General features: G+C 36.2%; 2 protein-coding genes across 2 annotated transcripts in view; one reads left to right on the top strand and one right to left on the bottom strand.

The window, feature by feature from the left end:
* The window catches only part of itga3b (integrin, alpha 3b), a gene marked incomplete at its 5' end in the record, with an annotated part of 49,899 nt that extends 36,945 nt beyond the window's left edge, over nucleotides 1–12,954 (top strand). Inside the window, 16 exons of the mRNA XM_048171585.1 lie at nucleotides 31–98; nucleotides 181–317; nucleotides 2,051–2,197; nucleotides 2,300–2,397; nucleotides 3,206–3,362; nucleotides 3,663–3,740; nucleotides 3,927–4,006; nucleotides 4,163–4,244; nucleotides 4,740–4,841; nucleotides 7,326–7,502; nucleotides 7,573–7,680; nucleotides 7,769–7,882; nucleotides 7,966–8,064; nucleotides 10,546–10,671; nucleotides 11,353–11,512; nucleotides 12,817–12,954. Coding sequence (XP_048027542.1) covers nucleotides 31–98; nucleotides 181–317; nucleotides 2,051–2,197; nucleotides 2,300–2,397; nucleotides 3,206–3,362; nucleotides 3,663–3,740; nucleotides 3,927–4,006; nucleotides 4,163–4,244; nucleotides 4,740–4,841; nucleotides 7,326–7,502; nucleotides 7,573–7,680; nucleotides 7,769–7,882; nucleotides 7,966–8,064; nucleotides 10,546–10,671; nucleotides 11,353–11,463 — 1,684 coding nt within the window. The remainder of the gene's footprint in view (nucleotides 1–30; nucleotides 99–180; nucleotides 318–2,050; nucleotides 2,198–2,299; nucleotides 2,398–3,205; nucleotides 3,363–3,662; nucleotides 3,741–3,926; nucleotides 4,007–4,162; nucleotides 4,245–4,739; nucleotides 4,842–7,325; nucleotides 7,503–7,572; nucleotides 7,681–7,768; nucleotides 7,883–7,965; nucleotides 8,065–10,545; nucleotides 10,672–11,352; nucleotides 11,513–12,816) is intronic.
* A 3,334-nt stretch (nucleotides 12,955–16,288) lies between these two features.
* Nucleotides 16,289–18,479, bottom strand: part of ace (angiotensin I converting enzyme (peptidyl-dipeptidase A) 1) — a 35,165-nt gene continuing 32,974 nt past the window's right edge. Inside the window, 4 exon segments of the mRNA XM_048170051.1 lie at nucleotides 16,289–16,746; nucleotides 17,761–17,948; nucleotides 18,069–18,191; nucleotides 18,296–18,394. Of these exon segments, the coding sequence (XP_048026008.1) occupies nucleotides 16,547–16,746; nucleotides 17,761–17,948; nucleotides 18,069–18,191; nucleotides 18,296–18,394 (610 nt within the window). The 3' untranslated portion in view covers nucleotides 16,289–16,546.

Genomic DNA, 18,479 nt, shown 5'->3' with positions numbered 1-18,479 from the left:
TAAAATAATTTCTATATGTTATTTTTATAGCATAAAGGTGAAGGTGTGTTTCAGTTACACTCTCAGCAATGGAAACAAATCCTTCAAGAAGGAAATCAGTAAGTGGAAACCCTGATTCAGGAGTGTTTTATCTGTGTTTTATTGGATTAACCGTGCGCTGTTTGTTTCTCCCTGCTTCAGCTGTGAAGTACACAGTAGATGCTGACCAGAATCGCCGTGGCGCCCGAGTCCGTTTCCTTGGCGACAAGCTAAGCACATTTACAGGCCATCTCTCTTTCTCTGCTCCCGCATGTCAAGAGCTGGAACTTAGTGTTATTGTGAGAGACCACCTGCTCACCATGCACATACAGTATATATATATATATATATTCAAACAGATGCAAATCCTGCATTTAGATAGCCGTAGTAGGGTATTTAATGTCTGATAATAATAATAACTAGAATAAAAAGTTAAAAAGTTTGTCAAGACAGACTTTGATGTTGGCTTGAGAAAGTTTGAACAAGTTTAAAATTTGTAATTTCAGTTTGAAGTACTTTTGGATTTTAAAGTAGTTTTAAAGCTTAGTTTGAAGGTTTTGAAGGCAATACAGTCTATCAGATAGAGAAAGATAAGGTGTTTTAGTATGTTTGTTATAATGCATTGCTAGCATTATTTAGCACATTGGTAACATGTTTTAGCATGTTGTTAGCATGAGTTAGCATGTTATTAGCATGATTTAGCATGTTGTTAGCATTATTTAATGCAATGCTAACATGTTTCTAGCATGAATTTTGACACATTGCTACCATGTTTTAACATGTTACTATCTTGTTTTAGCACATTGCTAGCATTAATTAGCACATTGCTAACATGTTTCAGCACTTTGCTAGCATTAATTAGCATTTTTACCATGATTAGCATGTTGCTAGCATATTTTAACATGTTGTTAACATGAATGAGCAAGTTGCTTAGCATTAATTAGCATGTATTAACATTTTGCTAACATGTTTTAGCACGTTGCTAGCAATGCCCAACGTAGTTGCTAGGCATTGCTAGTGATAAATATTGTGGATAAGGAGGAAAAGTTTTGACCTCCTAAATGAAAGTTCATGGGACTTTACGTAGTTTTGATCATCCGTTTAACGAAAATCGTATAGAATCTCAGAAGAATATTAGCATGTTGTTAGCATTTTGCTAACATGATTTAATGCAATACTAACATGTTTCTAACATGAATTAGCACATTGCTAACATGTTTTTGCACATTGCTGGCATGATTAACATGATGTTAGCCTGATTAGCATGTTGCTAGCATAAATTAGCATGTTATTAGCATTAATTAACACATTGCTGACGTTTTACACATTGCTAGCATGAATTAACATGTTGCTAACATGTTTTAGAACATGTAGCACGTTCTAAGGTAGTTGCTAGGCATTTTTGAACTCCTAAATGATAGTCTATGGGAATTTTTATAGTTTTGATCACCTGTTTATTGAAAATCGTTAAATCAGATCAGTTAGAAAAGATATAGAATAGAATCTATATCTTTTCAAGAAGAATGTTATACTTTCTCAAGCCAACAAAATTAAGTTGAATGATATAATAAATATATATATATATATATATATATATATATATATATATATTATATCATATATTATATTTTATTTAATATATATTTATTTATAAATTAATGAATAAATAAATGTATTGTTATTATTATTATTATTAATTTTTAATATCAATAATGCATTTATTTATTTATATTAATTTTATAATATATTTCGTATGATTTATATTTGTTTAAAAATAAATTATTATTATTATTATTATTATTATTATTATTATTAACAGTGATAATCAATCAATTTATTTATTTATAATAATAACAGATGAGTTGTACAAGGAGGAAAAGCAGCCAACATTTAGAAAATGTCTATAATGCATGTAATGCAAATTTGCTTAGGATACCATAAGAAACTATTGAGTAGTATGGTAGTATGCAATTCTGAACCCGTAATCTGTGTTTAGTGAATGCAAAAAAGTTTTTCTTTCTCCCCTCTCCAGAGTCCTGTGAGGGACAAACTTCAGCCCATAGTGTTCACATTGAACGTGTCCCTCTATGAGCAGAAAGCAGCAGCACAACAAACATTACAGAACCTGGACGCTTTCCCTGTGCTGAGCGGCCAGCAGACCCTCACAGACAAAACTGAGGTACAAACCAGTCTGCGTTTCCATCTCAGCAGAACAGAAACCTCTGCTCGATGGTTTATGTTGATGTGAGTCTTAAGAGTGCTTTGCTGTGATTTTCCTCAGATTAACTTTCACAAGGAGTGTGGTGATGACAACAGATGTAGGAGTAACCTGCAGCTGAAGGCCAGATTTGCTGATGAGAATTACATTCCCTTCCCAAGGTGAGGATTCTAGATGGAAACTATTGAATCTGTTCACACAGAGATGAACATAGATATATTCAGAGATGTAGGTTCCACATTCAGACAACTTTTGAGTGAAATCACTTATTATAGTTTAATTTTGGCAGGCTTAACCATTAAATCTAATGATTACTATAAGGTTTGTGTGTGTGTGTGTGTGTGTGTGTGTGTGTGTGTGTGTGTGTGTGTGTGTGTGTGTGTGTGTGTGTGTACTGCATACTGTGTAGTGTTAACTACATAGTGCCCAGACTGCCCACTATTTATTAAAAACATATATGGTTATAGTTTTAATAAATATAGTCTGAAATCTGATTATATTATATTATATTATATTATATTATATTATATTATATTATATTATATTATATTATATTATATGACTGTAATGTCCAGTTAGCAAAATAAAGTATTGGCAGCTTAGGGCGTACTGCACAATTAGCCAGTCATTATTGCAAAATAAATTCTTGTAAACTTACCAAAATGATTATATTATATTATTGGGTGTAATGTACAGTTAGCCAGCCATTATTACAAAATAAAAAATGCATTAAGGAGTTTTTATTTGAGTTTTTATTCATTTATCATTTGAGAAGAAACATACCACAGGAGAAATATGACAGATATGAAAGCAGTACATGAAAATAAAAATTAAATGTACTAACTAAATAAATAAAATATGAAATCATTGTATCTACATTTTATTTTAATTTAAAAAATAACTAGTCCTCCTCAGAAACTAATGTTTAAATACACATGGAAAAAATGGGATCTGCTGGTTTGTTCACAGTCAAACTATGGAGTTCAACAGTAACATTAAGAAGCTGGTGATGATGGTGGAGATTACTAACATGCCAGATGAAGGCAGGCAGGCCGAGGACGCCCATCAGGCCATGCTCAACATCACCATTCCCCCCGCACTCAAATACTCAGGAGTGCGCACTCAGGTGAGTCCACATGGGGGCGCTGTTTCACAAAGAAGATCTCTGTAATATCTCAAACGCTTGCTCTTTCTTGAGCTATTAGAGGGCAACATCTGAGCTATACAGTTTTCCTGCATCTCCTGTACAATTTGGGGTTTGTTTTGTACTACATATTGCATTGTAGATTGAATTGCATTGTTTTCATAATAAGTCATAAATAAAACACTTCATCTGAATATAAGTTCCTGTTAGAGGGTCTTTCTAGTTAATCTTATTGACGCTTTCAATGCTGTTCTCAACTCTCTTGGTTTGTCTTCATTACAGTCTGGGTTTGATATTGAGTGCAGCACAGACGAGACTGTCATATGCGATCTGGGAAACCCATTTAAAAGCAATCAGAAGGTAGCAGTCTGTTTTCTTACTGAAACATGTCCATTGTGTGACCTTTCAGAAGATTTGCATGTACATAAAAAAAAAGCCTCTCTGATGACTCATTCTCCACGGGCCATTTGAATGAACTCAGCTAATCAGACGTACAGCTGATATGTTTTGCTAATTTGTTCTCTCTCTTGATTTCCGTCTTCACAGGCCTCGTTGATAATCATCTTTGAGACCTCTGGTATAACACTTTACACAGAACAGATTGAATCTCGACTTCAGCTCTCCACGTACGTATGCGGTAACTCAGTTTTTCTGGTTTTATACAGTTATACGGTTTCCCCTCAATGCAAAGTGTTCAAAAAATTGTGCATAAAACACATTTCATTTCGTAGGTCCTTTTCTGATAAGGTTACTGACTGAACGGTATTTGTGTTTGTCTTCAGTATAAGTGAACAGAAGGACCTGTATCCTGTTCCTGTCACCCTCAACGTGAAGAACACAGTCCTCACTACCTTTTCCTTGTACGTACTTTGATATATTGTTATGTACATTTACAATGAATGATGATTCATACAGTATGTGCATGCTAAACAAAAGCCACATACACACTGCAGATGAATTTGGTTGTCGATTCACCTTTTAGTGCTTAATCCTGTTCTGTTCACACAACAGTTCAGTAATTTACAGGAGTGACAACCGCATTCTTGATCCTGGAAAGCTTTTCTAATATTAACGTGCGGTCCTAAAGCTCTGATCATAACCCTTCTTTTTCCAGTGATATTCCTCTGACCTTTTCTCTTTTGTAATGTCTCTCAGCCATTACTCTTTCTACAGTCTTTCTTCAAATCTCCCTCTTGCTCTCCCTCACTCCTCCACCATCATGAGTGGACACGCCCCCTACTAGGCTGATTGGCTACAAGTGTCTTGTGCTGCTCAGTCTGATCCACTTTCAACAGTGTTTCTCAGAAATCATGCACCTTTAATGCTGTGATTCTCCTTCTCTTCCTGTCATGTGCAGAGAAAAGCCAGGTGATTGACACGTCCTTCAGTGGCAGTGTGATTGGTGAATCTGCCATGAACAGCACCAGTGATGTGGGGAGTCCGCTGGAGTTTGTGTTCCGTGTGAGTGTGGCATTATAGGTTTGTTTGGACACACACCAAAAATGATTTTTATTTTAATGTATGTGGCTCAAATCATTTTAGTTGTTTGTGATTGTTTGTGTTGTGAACAGCAAAAAAAAAAAAAAAACACATTTATTAAGATATATAATAAATATTATTACTATTTAGAAACTAACTGTTTCTAATTAATATATTTTAAAGGTCCCCTCGATAAAAATTGAATTTATCTGATTGTCATAACAAGAGTTCAGTCATGGAAATGACATCATGAGTCTCAAACTCCATTGTTTCCTCCTTCTTATATAAATCTCATTTGTTTAAAAGACTCAGAAGCACAGGCGAATCAACATAACACCGACTGTCACATGGGGTGTACGCCCAATATTTGCATATGCCAGCCCATGATCCCAACATTATAAAAGGCATTAGACAAGGGCAGCCAGTATTATTGGATCTGCACAGGTGAATAACAGACTAGGTAAGCAAGCAAGAACAATAGCGAAAAATGCAGATGGAGCAATAATAACTGACATGATTCATGATAACATGATATTTTTAGTGATATTTGTAAACTGTCTTTCTAAATGTTTCGTTAGCATGTTGCTAATGTACTGTTAAATGTGGTTAAAGTTACCATCATCTCTTACTGTATTCACGGAGACAAGAGCCGTCGCTATTTTCATTTTTAAATACTTGCAGTCTGTATATTCATAAACACAACTTCATTCTTTATAAATCTCTCCAACAGTGTAGCATTAGCCGTTAGCCACGGAGCACAGCCTCAAATTCATTCAGATCAATGTAAACAATATAACAGTATACAATACTCACATAATCCGACGCATGCATGCCGCATGCATGCGAGCACTTTGTAAAGATCCATTTGAGGGTTATATTAGCTGTGTAAACTTTGTTTATGCACTGTTCAGGCAAGCGCGAGCTCCGTGGGCGTGGAGCAGGAGAATTAAAGGGCCAGTAGCCCTGAATCGGCTCATTTATAATGATGCCCCAATATAGGCAGTTAAAAAAATGAATTAAAAAAATCTTTGGGTTATTTTGAGCTGAAACTTCACAGACACATTCAGGGGACACCTTAGACTTATATTACATCTTTTTAAAAAAAGTTCTAGGGCACCTTTAACATAAGCTGAATTTTCAACATCATTATTCCAGTCTTCAGTGTCACATGATCATTCAGAAATCATTCTTTTGTTTATTATTTATTATTATCAGTGCTGAAATTTGCATTTCAGCTGCATTTATTTGAAAATATTTTGTAATATTATAAACTTTTGATCAATTTCATGAATCCTTGCTGAATAAAAGATTTAATAATTTTTTTCAAAAAGAGTATTTTCTATTAATTTCTCTCAAAACAAATGAATTTCTTTCGAAAGAACGTTGTAGTTGTAAATGTTTTTGCCATTTAAACAGCGGATGAGGAACAAATGCTTAGTTTATACTCAGCTCAGTATTCATTGGCACATTAAAATTAATAAATTAGGGGAGAAATGTATTACTATTGCATAATAATGTTGTACAATTATAATGGACACTTTTCACAGATGGTGATGATGTGTTTCCACAGTTATAAACATCACAAATCTAGTAAAGTTTTTAATATGTTCATTTAAAAAAATTTAATATACATTTATAATGTGATGCTTTGTATTAAACACTACAATACATGAATTAACACTGCTGTGAGGGTGTTTCTAATGCAATGGCTGAGGGAGTGACCGCAAATTTCTCATCATTCTCTCTTATGACTGCCGTAATCAATCTCAATATTTTTTATTTCTTTTGGAAAGTCACAGAAATGATATCATGCATTTTTTTCTTTTGTTATTGGAGCGAATGGGAATACAAAAATTACATTTTTTTTGTCGTCTCCTCTTCACCACTATAGAAGTTCACCCAACTATGATGACTTCCGCGTCTGAGAACCCTGGAAATGCAATTTTTGCAATATACAATATTTAATTGGTGCAAAAACAACAGTGGAAATCAAAAGTAGACTGAAAACACATCTAAATGGACCAAAATGAGAACTGAGCCCACTTTTAAAGCAATAGCTCACTTAAAAATGAACATTCTGTCATCATTTCCTCACCCTCATGTCATTCCAAACCTGTATGACTCTCTTTCTTCTGAGAAACACAAAACAAGATATTTTAAGGAACACATAAAATTGAAGTCAATGGTCACCAGAAATGGGTAGCGTTTCCCAAAAGCATCGTAAGCCTAAGTTGATCGTAGCTCCATTGGTGGCAACTAAGCTTACGATGCTTTTGGGAAACGCTGCCCTGTTTGGTTACCAACATTCTTCAGAATATCTAGTTTTGTGTCGGACATGTTTGGAACGACATGAGGGTGAGTAAATGATGACAGAATTGTAAGTTGTGTGTGAACTATCCTCTTAAGCTCCATGTAAACAGCTCAAATGTAGAAACACTAAAATAGTTCATTGCTTCCACTTTCCAGGTGCAAGTGCTGGGAGAACCTCTGGGAGATTTGGGAACTCTGATGATTGACTTTGAATGGCCATTTGCAGTAACCAATGGGAAATGGCTGCTGTATCTCACAGAGATAGTGATCAAAGGAGCGTCGGAGACACGCTGTGTCCCACCGGGGAAGATTGTCAACTATCTCAACCTCACAGTAAGTCTGAGGAAATAAATAGGGCAGCCCACAGTTACTCATTTACTCATTCAGTTTTCATCTCTTCCAGTTGTCAGAGCAAGGTACTAAACGATCTAAAAGAGAGGCAAGATCTGCGTATCCCCATGCAGAAGCTTCTGTGACTGTCCTGGCTCCTCGTAAAGTGTCCCATTTGCTGGTGAGGCAGACGTTTGCTCTCTGAGGAGTGATTTTAATGGTGCCCCAACAGTTATTTCATCATCCGAATGTCTTTTATGTCTGTTCAGGAGTGTTCAAAGCAGACGGCCCACTGTGTGACCTTCTCCTGCCCGCTGCACAACATGTCGACTCAGGCGGAGATCAAAGTCAGGTCACGTGTGTGGAACGGCACTTTGCTAGAGGTTTGTACAGTAGCTGTACATCAAGTACTCTTTGTCATGGTGCTCACTAAATGGCTGTTGGCATCTCTGTGGTTTTCGCGCAGGATTATGCCAATGCCTTGCGAGTGGAGGTAAAGGGGCAGGCCACGTTGAGACTGCAGACAGACAAACCGGCCATCAAAATGGACAACCAGACCAGAGAGGTCAGAGCTGATCGCATTAAAGTTCACCCAATAATGATTTATTTACACACCCTCATGATGTTTCATAGTTCATACCTCCGCAGACTGTCGAGCTCCAAAACAAGAACTATAAAAGCACCATTAAAGTAGTCTAGAGCAGGTGCTTTCAAACTTCATGGCTGCATGGGAGTGACAGGGGTCAGTGGGAAAGTGGGGGCATCTAAAAAGATTGAAAATGTCTACTATCTGGACGACTCGTGCGCTGTTTTATCTAGTAAGTCTTCTGAAACATCTTGAAATATAGTGTACAAGTCATATTGACTAGAGTTTAAAAGACAACTTTGCTGATTTTTAATGTAACAATGTTGCAATGAACCATGTTTACTTGTTCTCTCATGTTTACTTGTTTTCAATTCATGTTTATTTGTCAACAAAACCGGAAAACCGGATGATACAAAACGCAAAACTTTTGACGGCACAAGGGCTTTCGTGAAAACTACAGATTATACTTCTGCATTTTTGTATTCCTGCCCACGGACAGTCGGATCGACAGAGGGTTATTAACAGAACAGTTGTTGTAGGTTTATCAATGAAAATTGTACCATACTATGTCTACTTTTTAAACAGCATTATGGTAAAATGGAACAATATGGCAACAGCTTTCTTACCTGTACATGATGAAATGTTAACTAGGAGGTTTTTCAGATTTTCCTTCGCAGTATTCTCTCCATATTTATGATTGGACTAGATCCTTTACTGGAAACCCGAAAGTAACTCCCTGCTGCTAAACGTTTACTCTTTGAATTCTTGCATCCGGGAACAACACAAATCAACATCATTATGACTAAAAGTTTGCTAAGAAGTATTTTCTACTAAAGCAAGCTGGTATTTGACTCTGGTAAGCGTATCCATAGTAGACTGATGGGACTGGCCTTGGACGGCAACATGCCCAGTGCATTATGGGTGTTTAAGTTTTCCTACCTATTTGGCAAAAGGGAAGACAACTGCCTTTTTTGTTTGTTTTCTCTAGTCATGTAGCAACGATCTCAGTTTTTTTTCCCCTCCTAGTTTTAGGCAGTTTTGCCAGCGGTGAACTGCCCCTTTAAAGGCTTAGTTCACCCAAAAATGAAAATTCTGTCATTTATTACTTACCCTCATGCCGTTTTACACCCGTAAGACCTTCGTTAATCTTCGGAACACAAATTAAGATATTTGTGTTGAAATCCGATGGCTCCGTGAGGCCTCCATAGGGAGCAATGACATTTCCTCTCTCAAGATCCATTAATGTACTAAAAACATATTTAAATCAGTTCATGTGAGTACAGTGGTTCAATAGTAATATTATAAAGCGATGAGAATATTTTTGGTGCGCCAAAAAAACCCAAAATAACGACTTATTTAGTGATGGCCGATTTCAAAACACTGCTTTAGGAAGCATCGGAGCATAATGAATCAGTGTATCGAATCATGATTCAGATCACGTGTCAAACTGCCAACGGCTGAAATCACGTGACTCTGGCGCTCCGAACCGCTGATTCGACACGCTGATTCATTATGCTTCGAAGCTTCCTGAAGCAGTGTTTTGAAATCGGCCATCACTAAATAAGTCGTTATTTTGTTTTTTAGGCGCACCAAAAATATTCTCGTCGCTTTATAATATTAATATTGAACCACTGTACTCACATGAACCGTTTTAAATAAGTTTTTAGTACATTAATGGATCTTGGGAGAGGAAATGTCATTGCTGGCTATGGAGGCCTCACAGAGCCATCGGATTTCAACACAAATATCTTAATTTGTGTTCCGAAGATTAACAAAGGTCACGGGTGTGAAACGCCATGAAGTTGAGTAATAAATGACAGAATTTTCATTTTTGGGTGAACTAACCCTTTAATATTCAGTAATAAATAATATGAATATTATAGATTTGACTGCACTGACATTATCGAATGAGAACATAACTTGAACTGAGTTGAGCTGGATAATGACACTATTGACTTTTTGTAGAGCTGCCTTTGAAGTAGTTATATTCTTTTCAACATTGACAGTTATTGAACTGAACTGAAGCAAAAGTGAACTAAATTGAGCTATACAAAGACACTATTGTCTTCTGTAGAGCTGCTTTACTTCCTGTTTATTACCACGAAGCTGCCTTGAAACAATGCGTATTGTATAAAGCACTATATGAATAAATGTGATTACTGTTTCTGAAACATTTTAGTAAATTTTTTAGTAAATAATGACATAAATTGGTCTGTTCCTCACACAAAACTATTGTATGACTTCAGAAAACTTTTAGTGTGCTTTTTTTTTTGGTCACTATAAACTATAAACAGAATCCTGAACTAAAATTTTGTGTATATTCCATTGGTTTGAAATGTCATGAGGGTGAATACATGATGACAGAATGTTAATGTTTGGATGAACTGATCTAATCACAGTGTATCTCTTAATGACATGGCTGAAAGCTCATCTGTTTTGAATGTCCCTTTGTCTCTGAAGTTTTCAGTAAACATTGACCCGGTGCTGGGAGAGGAGTTGCCGTATGAAGTTCCTCTCTGGATCATCATTGTTGCAGCGGTTGCAGGAATACTTTTATTAGGCATCATCAGTCTCATTCTGTGGAAGGTATTTGTGCTCTTATAATTGGTCTACATTCCCTCAAAATCAAGGAATGTCAAAACTAATTTTTTTCCCATCATTTAGAATGATCTGAAATCCAGGTCACAACCGTGCTGGGAAGTATTATGTTATATACTCATGAGATGGTAGAAATGTGAAACAGACTAGACAGAATTTAATTGATCGGTCACAGGTGTGTGCTATTTTATGATGGCATTGAATATGGCTCATCTGATCCATCTGAGTTCAAGTCAGTGTTGGGGGTAATGCAGGTAATGAGTAAAGTAATGGATTACTTTCAAACTTTCTGAGTTACTTTTTCAAATAAGTAATGCAAGTTACTTTGTTTTCCCATTTATTGACTGACATTTCTCTTGCCTCCATGTTGAGAGCATTTCCCAAACTTTTGAACGATAGTTTATGCCGTTACATAAAATTACTCTTACCATGAAATTAGATTTTGGTCATACCATCCACTTTTAGGCACTTTTTCTAAAACATTTATTTATAAACCATAACTTAACCAGGGACGGTTAATAGACTCATATGACAGGACAGATTTAAACCACATGCTTGCAGTCCATGAAATTCAATTTTACAGCACACCCTTGATGTGAAATGTCACCGCATCTTGTTATTTAAATTAGTAATAAATGTCCCGCCTTGGGCTCCGCCCCTCCTCCACAGTGCGGTTTCTTCCGACGGGCCAGCAGGAGGGAGATGTATGAGGCCAAATCCCAGAAAGCAGAAATAAAGATCCAGCCCTCTGAGACAGAGAGGCTGACGGAGGAATACTGAGCCTGCGGGGGCCCTCGGGCCGCTATGGCAGCACCATTAGGGTCCTTCGGTAAAGCAGAGCCATGATCTCTCCCTAATTAACATACGCTTTTTCTGACTTTTCACTTTGCAAGCCTGTTACTCTCCTCCTAACTCCGTAATCCCTTCACTGCCAGAGTCAAATAACAGTCTCTTCTTTTCTTATTCTGTCTATCTTGCTCAGTAACCTATTCACACAAGTAAAATGGAGCTCAAATGGGAATATCAGTGCAATTTTTTCCATTACTAAAATTTTTGTATTTCATTACATTCTTTTATCCGCTGTAATTTCAACTACTCTTCAACTAATGCCTGCCCAGTGTTTCAGTGGCTTTGGTTCCAGAAGTATTTTTTCCATTCTCTAATTGGTGGAATTTTCTGTACAGCATCATGGGTAATGTAGTTTTTCACCACAAATTCTGCTGTTAAACATGATTATTTTAAAAAAATAAGTTAGTAATGTGGGCTGATGGCTTCAACAGAAGCAAATACCATCTATTGACAACCTCATAGCTAAGAGTATGTCTGTCTTTAAAGGTTTATAAGTTATCCTTAAAAATCAGTTTCCCTATGTAGAAAAATGAATGGAGTTTTTACTTCCGGAACCCGACTGTTGCATTCTGTTGAAGCATATAGATTCTGCTTGTTTGTTTTTTTCTATGATCTTTGTTCACGTTTATACATTTATTCAGTGTTACTTGTTTACTTAAAGAAATAATTCACCCCAAAACTAATATTATGTCATCATTTACTCAACCCTCGTCATTCTATTTTTCTTCTGTGAAACACAAAATGAGATGCACAATTTCCAAGTTGCTATTTTTTTTTTTTTTATCAAGTAAAGTGGATTCAGATTTTCACTGCAAAGTTCCAAAAATGGCATCATAAAAGTATAACAAATATGACAAATGTCATTTGTGCTTACATTTAATTAAAATTTGATGCCAGACAACATTTCTTGTGTCACATGAACAAATATAGTGCAGCAAATTTGAACAATGCAAATGAGAAACGAAGCTGTCAAAATAAGTTTTTCAGTGAATAACAGATTAAATTTTGGAGACAAATTTATAAAATGACTTCAGAAGATCTGAAATATAGTGCACAAGTCATGTGAACTATTGCTTTTGTGAAGCTTTTGCAGAGCTTTGCTGCATAAATCAGTCTACTTTCATATGGAAAACACCTCAAGAAAATAATAAAGGGTTGGAATGAGGGTGAGTAAATGATACAATTTAAATTTGGGGGCAAATTATTCCTATCAAAGCTTTATAAGAAGCGTATCCGTCACACTTACTTGAAATGTTTCTTTCACTCTCTGTCTTTCTTGAGCAGTGTGGTTTCTTCAAGAGGGCTGTTTACTACAGGATAATGCCAAAGTACCACGGTGTGAAAGTATGCAAAGAAGAACGCTATAAGTGTAACTTGGCCTTTCAGCCCGAGCAAGAACTGAGCAAGAAACTCTGGGTCACCAACTGGACAGAAATGCATGAATTTTACTACTGACCTATTCACCTCTCTCCGTCCAGAGCCAGGGGAGTGTGATGATTGGAGGATGTCTTTTATTAACCCCGGAAAACTCAACGGACACTGGACACTGGCGTTTGAACCTGTCATTCATACGCAGTGAGCTATTGAGAACATGTTTTGAAATGTCTGTTGGTCTGTGTGCAATATCATGTTTTGTAGACCGTTAAACCACTTTCAGCAAAGCCAGATTGTCTGGGACACCTCTGACCTAGTAATAATGAATTGATTTATTTGATTATTTTTAAATCTTCATGAACATGTAAATATGTTTTGGTTTTAAGTATGTGCTTTTTTTTTGCATTATTATAGGTTTTTAATGTAATCAAGGTGAAATACTAACTAACTTCCCCTCTTATGTTGAGGTCAGAAGGTGTCTGCTAGTTTACCTGCCAAAGCAGTGGGTCATTTTTGCTCATTGACATTATCCATCATGCTATAATTGATCTGAGACCAGTTCTCATCAAACAACACTGAGGACATGATTTCCAGTTCTGCTGAATTTAATTGCATTTTGTTTAGATGCTCATTTTGCGACACTGTGTAAGTTTAAGAACTAGTCCATTCTTCCCCAGCTACTTCCTCCCATGGAGGAAGACTCTTAAAAATAAAGGTTCTTTATTGGCATCAGTGGTTCAATGAAGAACCTTTAACATCCACTGAAACTTTCCAATGCACAGAAGGTTCTTTAGAGTGGAAAAAGGTTCTTCAGATTATTAAAATGTTCTTCACATGAAGAAAAAATGGTTCTTTTGGAAACCAAAAATGGTTCTTCTATGGCATCACTATGTAAACCTCCTTTTGGAACCTATATTTTTAAGAGTAAAGACTACAATGTCTAAGGCCCTGTTTACCTTAGGGCGTTTTCGTTTTAAAACGGTGTTAAAATGATCCTCGTCTACACTGGCATTTCCACAGCGTTTCAGAAATGATCTCCGTCTATACTACATGACCGAAAACGCATGTCACATGACCATTCATGCACGCTGGTCATGCTCGTACAAGTGTAAACAGTTGCCTCTTGTGCAGGTAGGTAGCTTTAAAAATGCAGAGTTGAAAGTTGCCTTTTAAATACCTTTTCTATAAATTTACACCCCTAGTTAAGATGTTCGTCTTTCTCTCGTCAGTCGAAAAAACGAAACTGGGAAAACGCCGCGTTATTCGTTCCGTATTTTAATGGCTAGAATAGGTTGAAGGCGTAGAACATTCAGCGTTCAAGCGTTAAACGATACCAGATGAGAATAAGGGTCTTATCTAGGAAGCGGATTTTCAAAAAAAATACAACCGTACGTTCAAGGCGATATTTTGTTTATAAAGCATAAACGGTTGTATTTTTTTCGAAAATGACATATCGATTCGCTAGATAAGACCCTTATTACTCATCTGGTATCGTTTAAAGCCCTTGAAGCTGCACTGAAACTGTCATTTTGACCTTCAATCTGTTGGTAGCCATTGAAATCCACTGTAAGGAGAAAAATCCTGGAATGTTTTCCTCAAAAACCTTCATTTCTTTTTCGACTGACGAAAGAAAGACATGAACATCTTGGATGACATGGGGGTGAGTAAATTTATCAGGAAAAGTGTATTTAAAAGTGGACTAATCCTTTAACTGCAAAATGGCTGCTAAAAATGACAACAAAGCCAGTAAAGATTGCAGTTCAGTCTCCATGTTATTGTTTACATGGTCGTCAAGGATACGCAGAGCGAAAGTGGGCAGCCACGGCATCATTTTCAAAAGTCTACATTTGCTGCGTTTGCACTGAAGCACAACCCCGGTGTTTTCAAACTAAAACGGGCTCTGCAGCATTTTCGAACGTCTCCATTTTCAAGGGTCAAAAACGCCGGTGTAGTGTAAACGACAGGCGTAACCATAGCAAAAGTTGTGTTTTAAAACGAAAACGCACTAGTTTAAACAGGGCATAAGTGTGTAAAATGTTTGCCCAAATCATCATGTTCCTATCATCATTAGTTGGGTGAATTTCAAATGAAAAAAAAAAAAAAAACTATATATTTCAGTCATGATAACTCTCGGAGTGAAGTATTTGCATTTATTGGGATGGGACATGGAATGTAAATATTGATTTTGGTGGATGAGATCTTCTGCTACTGAGCAAATACAAGAATTTGTTCAGCTAAGTTAAAATAATATACATAAAGGACATGCTACTGTAAGAATATATTAAAACATATCTCTACAAGTGGTGCTGGGGAGGAGGAGGGGTAAACAGAAGTTTTCATAATCGCGCAGCAGGGCGATCGCAGGCTAGTGTACGAAATATATGGTTATGAGGATGTACAACTGGTTGGCTAATGCCACAGCATTAGAGGAACCAATCAGTGCTCGAGTTTCATGACTGAAATATTTATATATATAATTTAGGATATTTTGTTTTTGCATTGTGATTCAGTTTTTATGACGATTAAGCACAATTAAATTCTCATTACTGCAATGCAAAAAAAAAAAAACATATTTGCATCATATGAGCAAAAATCAAAGCTGACATGTAATTAGTCAATAAAATAATATACAGTCCTGCACCGAACTCCACTTATTAGTTGAGCCAATGTTTATTTTTCTTTTGATTTTGTGGTGTAATATGAGTAAAAATTGTCAGTTTTTGTGAGAGTCATTCAATTCTTGTTTATTCATTTAGTTTAATGTATTTTTGTTTAAGATTATCTTTGTCTCTACTGTGTCAATTTGTATTGTGTTGACCCTTTTTTGCAGAGGAACAACTAGAAGAGAACTACTGTCATTTTGGTGCGATTCATTTTACAAGTGAAGAATGGAGATTTTATGCTTGAACGAATGCTATAATTTCTATAAAACGATGTACTGCGAAGCCACATGGATTGGAGGTTTCATTTCAAAAACAGCTCAGATAAATCCACTTTCAATAATGATATTCTTAATTGCTTTTATGTTGATATGGAGTAAGTTTCATATTTTATTGGAATTTGCTATAATCAGATGGTGGGTTAGAGTGCGTTGTCAGAGGGAAGCCTATATTGGTTGGCTTGTTTAGTTGTTATTAAAGGTATAGAGTTGGATACTAGAGCAGCCACTAGACTTCATTACAGTCTGAGCAAATGATACAGACTGCTTGTATACCTCAGACCTGGGTTGAGGGATGAGAAAATATACTGTATGTTCACAGAAAAAAAATGGCATTGTCTTTAAAGGCTTTTTTTACTGTACTGATATTAAAATGTTTTTAAAAACTGAAGGCTGCTGTTTTAATGAAATGTTCCTGCACTCAGACAATAAGCAAAGCCAGAATGTCTGTATAATTCTTTATATTCTATAAAGGTTTACCAGTAGAATCAATCAGAAATGGACACAGTTAAGACTATACAAATAATTGAAAACAGCAGTCAAACATTGACATTTTTTACAAATAAATTACAAGTCACTTTTCATTGCATAGTCAAACAAATTTGACCAAAAATAATAAATATACATTACATTCAAAAAGAGGTGAATCTTGTCAAAAAGTAATGACTGCATGGTATAGATTTGTTTTCTTTTTGAAGAATTTTACTTAAGCTCCATCTGAGACATTGATTTGTCCTGTAAGCGTTTAGTCTTCCTGTATCTGTAGACTAAGAAGACGATGCCGAGCAGGAAGACGATGCTCAGAACCAGCAGTATCCATTGACCCGCTGCAGCGCCTGCCTCATCCACATTCAGTCCCAGGAAGTTGACTGCTTTCGGCTTCTCTTCCATCACGGAAGTGACTAAAACAAACAGGTGAGAAGTGTGGGAGCATTTTGTTAGTGACATGGTGGTGACATTGTTTACATTTTGGAGAAAAAGTTGGATAAACCTTGGGTCTTGCTAACACATGAAGATAGTTAGTGGTCAAGTAACACTGAATTAAGAAAAATAAAAAGGAAATTCATTTGTTCTGTAATATAAAAACCCTCACATACTATAACAAACCTCAAATTATTTTAAAATCAAAGCTACCTGAATAGAGAAAACAGACAAAAGGGTCTGTAATGGATAGGCCTGACCAGAATCAAATACCGCTTTGCTTTAGTAGGAAATACTTCTTAGCAAACTTTTAGTTATAGCGGTGTCTTTTTATTGTTCTGGTTTGCAAGAATACAAAGAGCAAAAGTTTAGTGGGAGTGTTATTTTCGGTTTCCAGTCAAGGATCCAGCACTTTGCAGGCAGTGGCTAAAGGCAAAGAAACGTAAATATGAAAACACCAACAGAAAAATAACTATACTAACTATTGTAATATTATAAATAATACAAATACACTTGTACAGTACAAAGTAAACTGAAAATCTGATCCTTATGAAAAACAGCTTTTTATGTATTTTATAAATGTATTATAGAAAGGAAGTTCTGGGTAGGGCACTAGTCCAGAATAGAGAAATTTGGCAAAATTTCACTTTTTAGCACTCAGAAATATTTAAATAGATTAAAAAGCACAATAAAAACACAATCCCAAATATTATACTACTGAAAAAGTGCTGAAAAATTGAGTTATGCCTTTTTATAATTACAATCAGAAAAGAAGGTTTCTCTATTAAGAACAATCACCTAAATCCAGTGCTTTAAAATTGTGTTGAAGCTTGAGCTTTAAAGACTAACTTGATCTGACGATCAAGAAATAAGTACAATTTTATTATCTTCCAATTCATTTGACTGAAATTTGTTCCAGTTTCTCAGCGGTTATTTATTTTTCAATAAAGTGGTAAACCAACATTTGGATGTAGATTCATGAACTCCACCCTTACTTTTGTATGGTGTCCAGTCGTACTCTGGCCATCCCAGGATGTCGCCATTCTTTTTGTTCTCCTCCTCCAGCCACTCGATGAGCGGTTGGAAATACTCCATCAGAGGCTGGACAGACATTTTGGACTGGCCAGTAATCAAAGTCATGGCTTCAGGCCAGGGTTTACTGAAGCCCATCTTCATCACATCCCTGAGAAAAGAGTAGAGAGCTTTTTTTCACAGGCAAAAATGATGAAAATCTATCAAATCTCACTACTTCATTACACTCAGTGCTTGTAAAAACTGGAAAATCACTCATTGATTTACTGACCCCAGGAGTTTCCCTGCTTCTTTGGACTGGTAGATATCACAGTTGTGGAGCGGTGCTGGCTGACCGGCGGCTTCACACAGGGCCTTGTGGAACTGGAACTGGATTACAAAACTCACAAAGTACCTATTGAAGCCAAACCAAATAAACAGTCAATCCAAAGGCTTATGTGTTGTGTAACATGATAGAATCACGGTATTTTCTCATTGGTGATTTATTTTATTATCTACCTGACATAGGGCACATTAGCAGGGATGTGGAACTTTGCACCAGGGTCGAAGTCCTCCTCAGTGCGTGGTACAGGTGGACACAATCCCTGGTACTTCATTCTGTTACAATAAAATAGACAAATTCAGCTCTGGTAAAAAACTTTATACATTGCATAATTTATATGTTAATATAACTGATAGCAAA

The sequence above is a fragment of the Megalobrama amblycephala genome, linkage group LG20, assembly GCF_018812025.1.
Source record: "Megalobrama amblycephala isolate DHTTF-2021 linkage group LG20, ASM1881202v1, whole genome shotgun sequence".
In the NCBI taxonomy this organism is placed as follows: Eukaryota; Metazoa; Chordata; class Actinopteri; order Cypriniformes; family Xenocyprididae; genus Megalobrama; species Megalobrama amblycephala.
The sequence above is the reverse complement of the archived record's forward strand: the minus strand, read 5'-3'. Positions and strand labels throughout refer to the sequence as shown.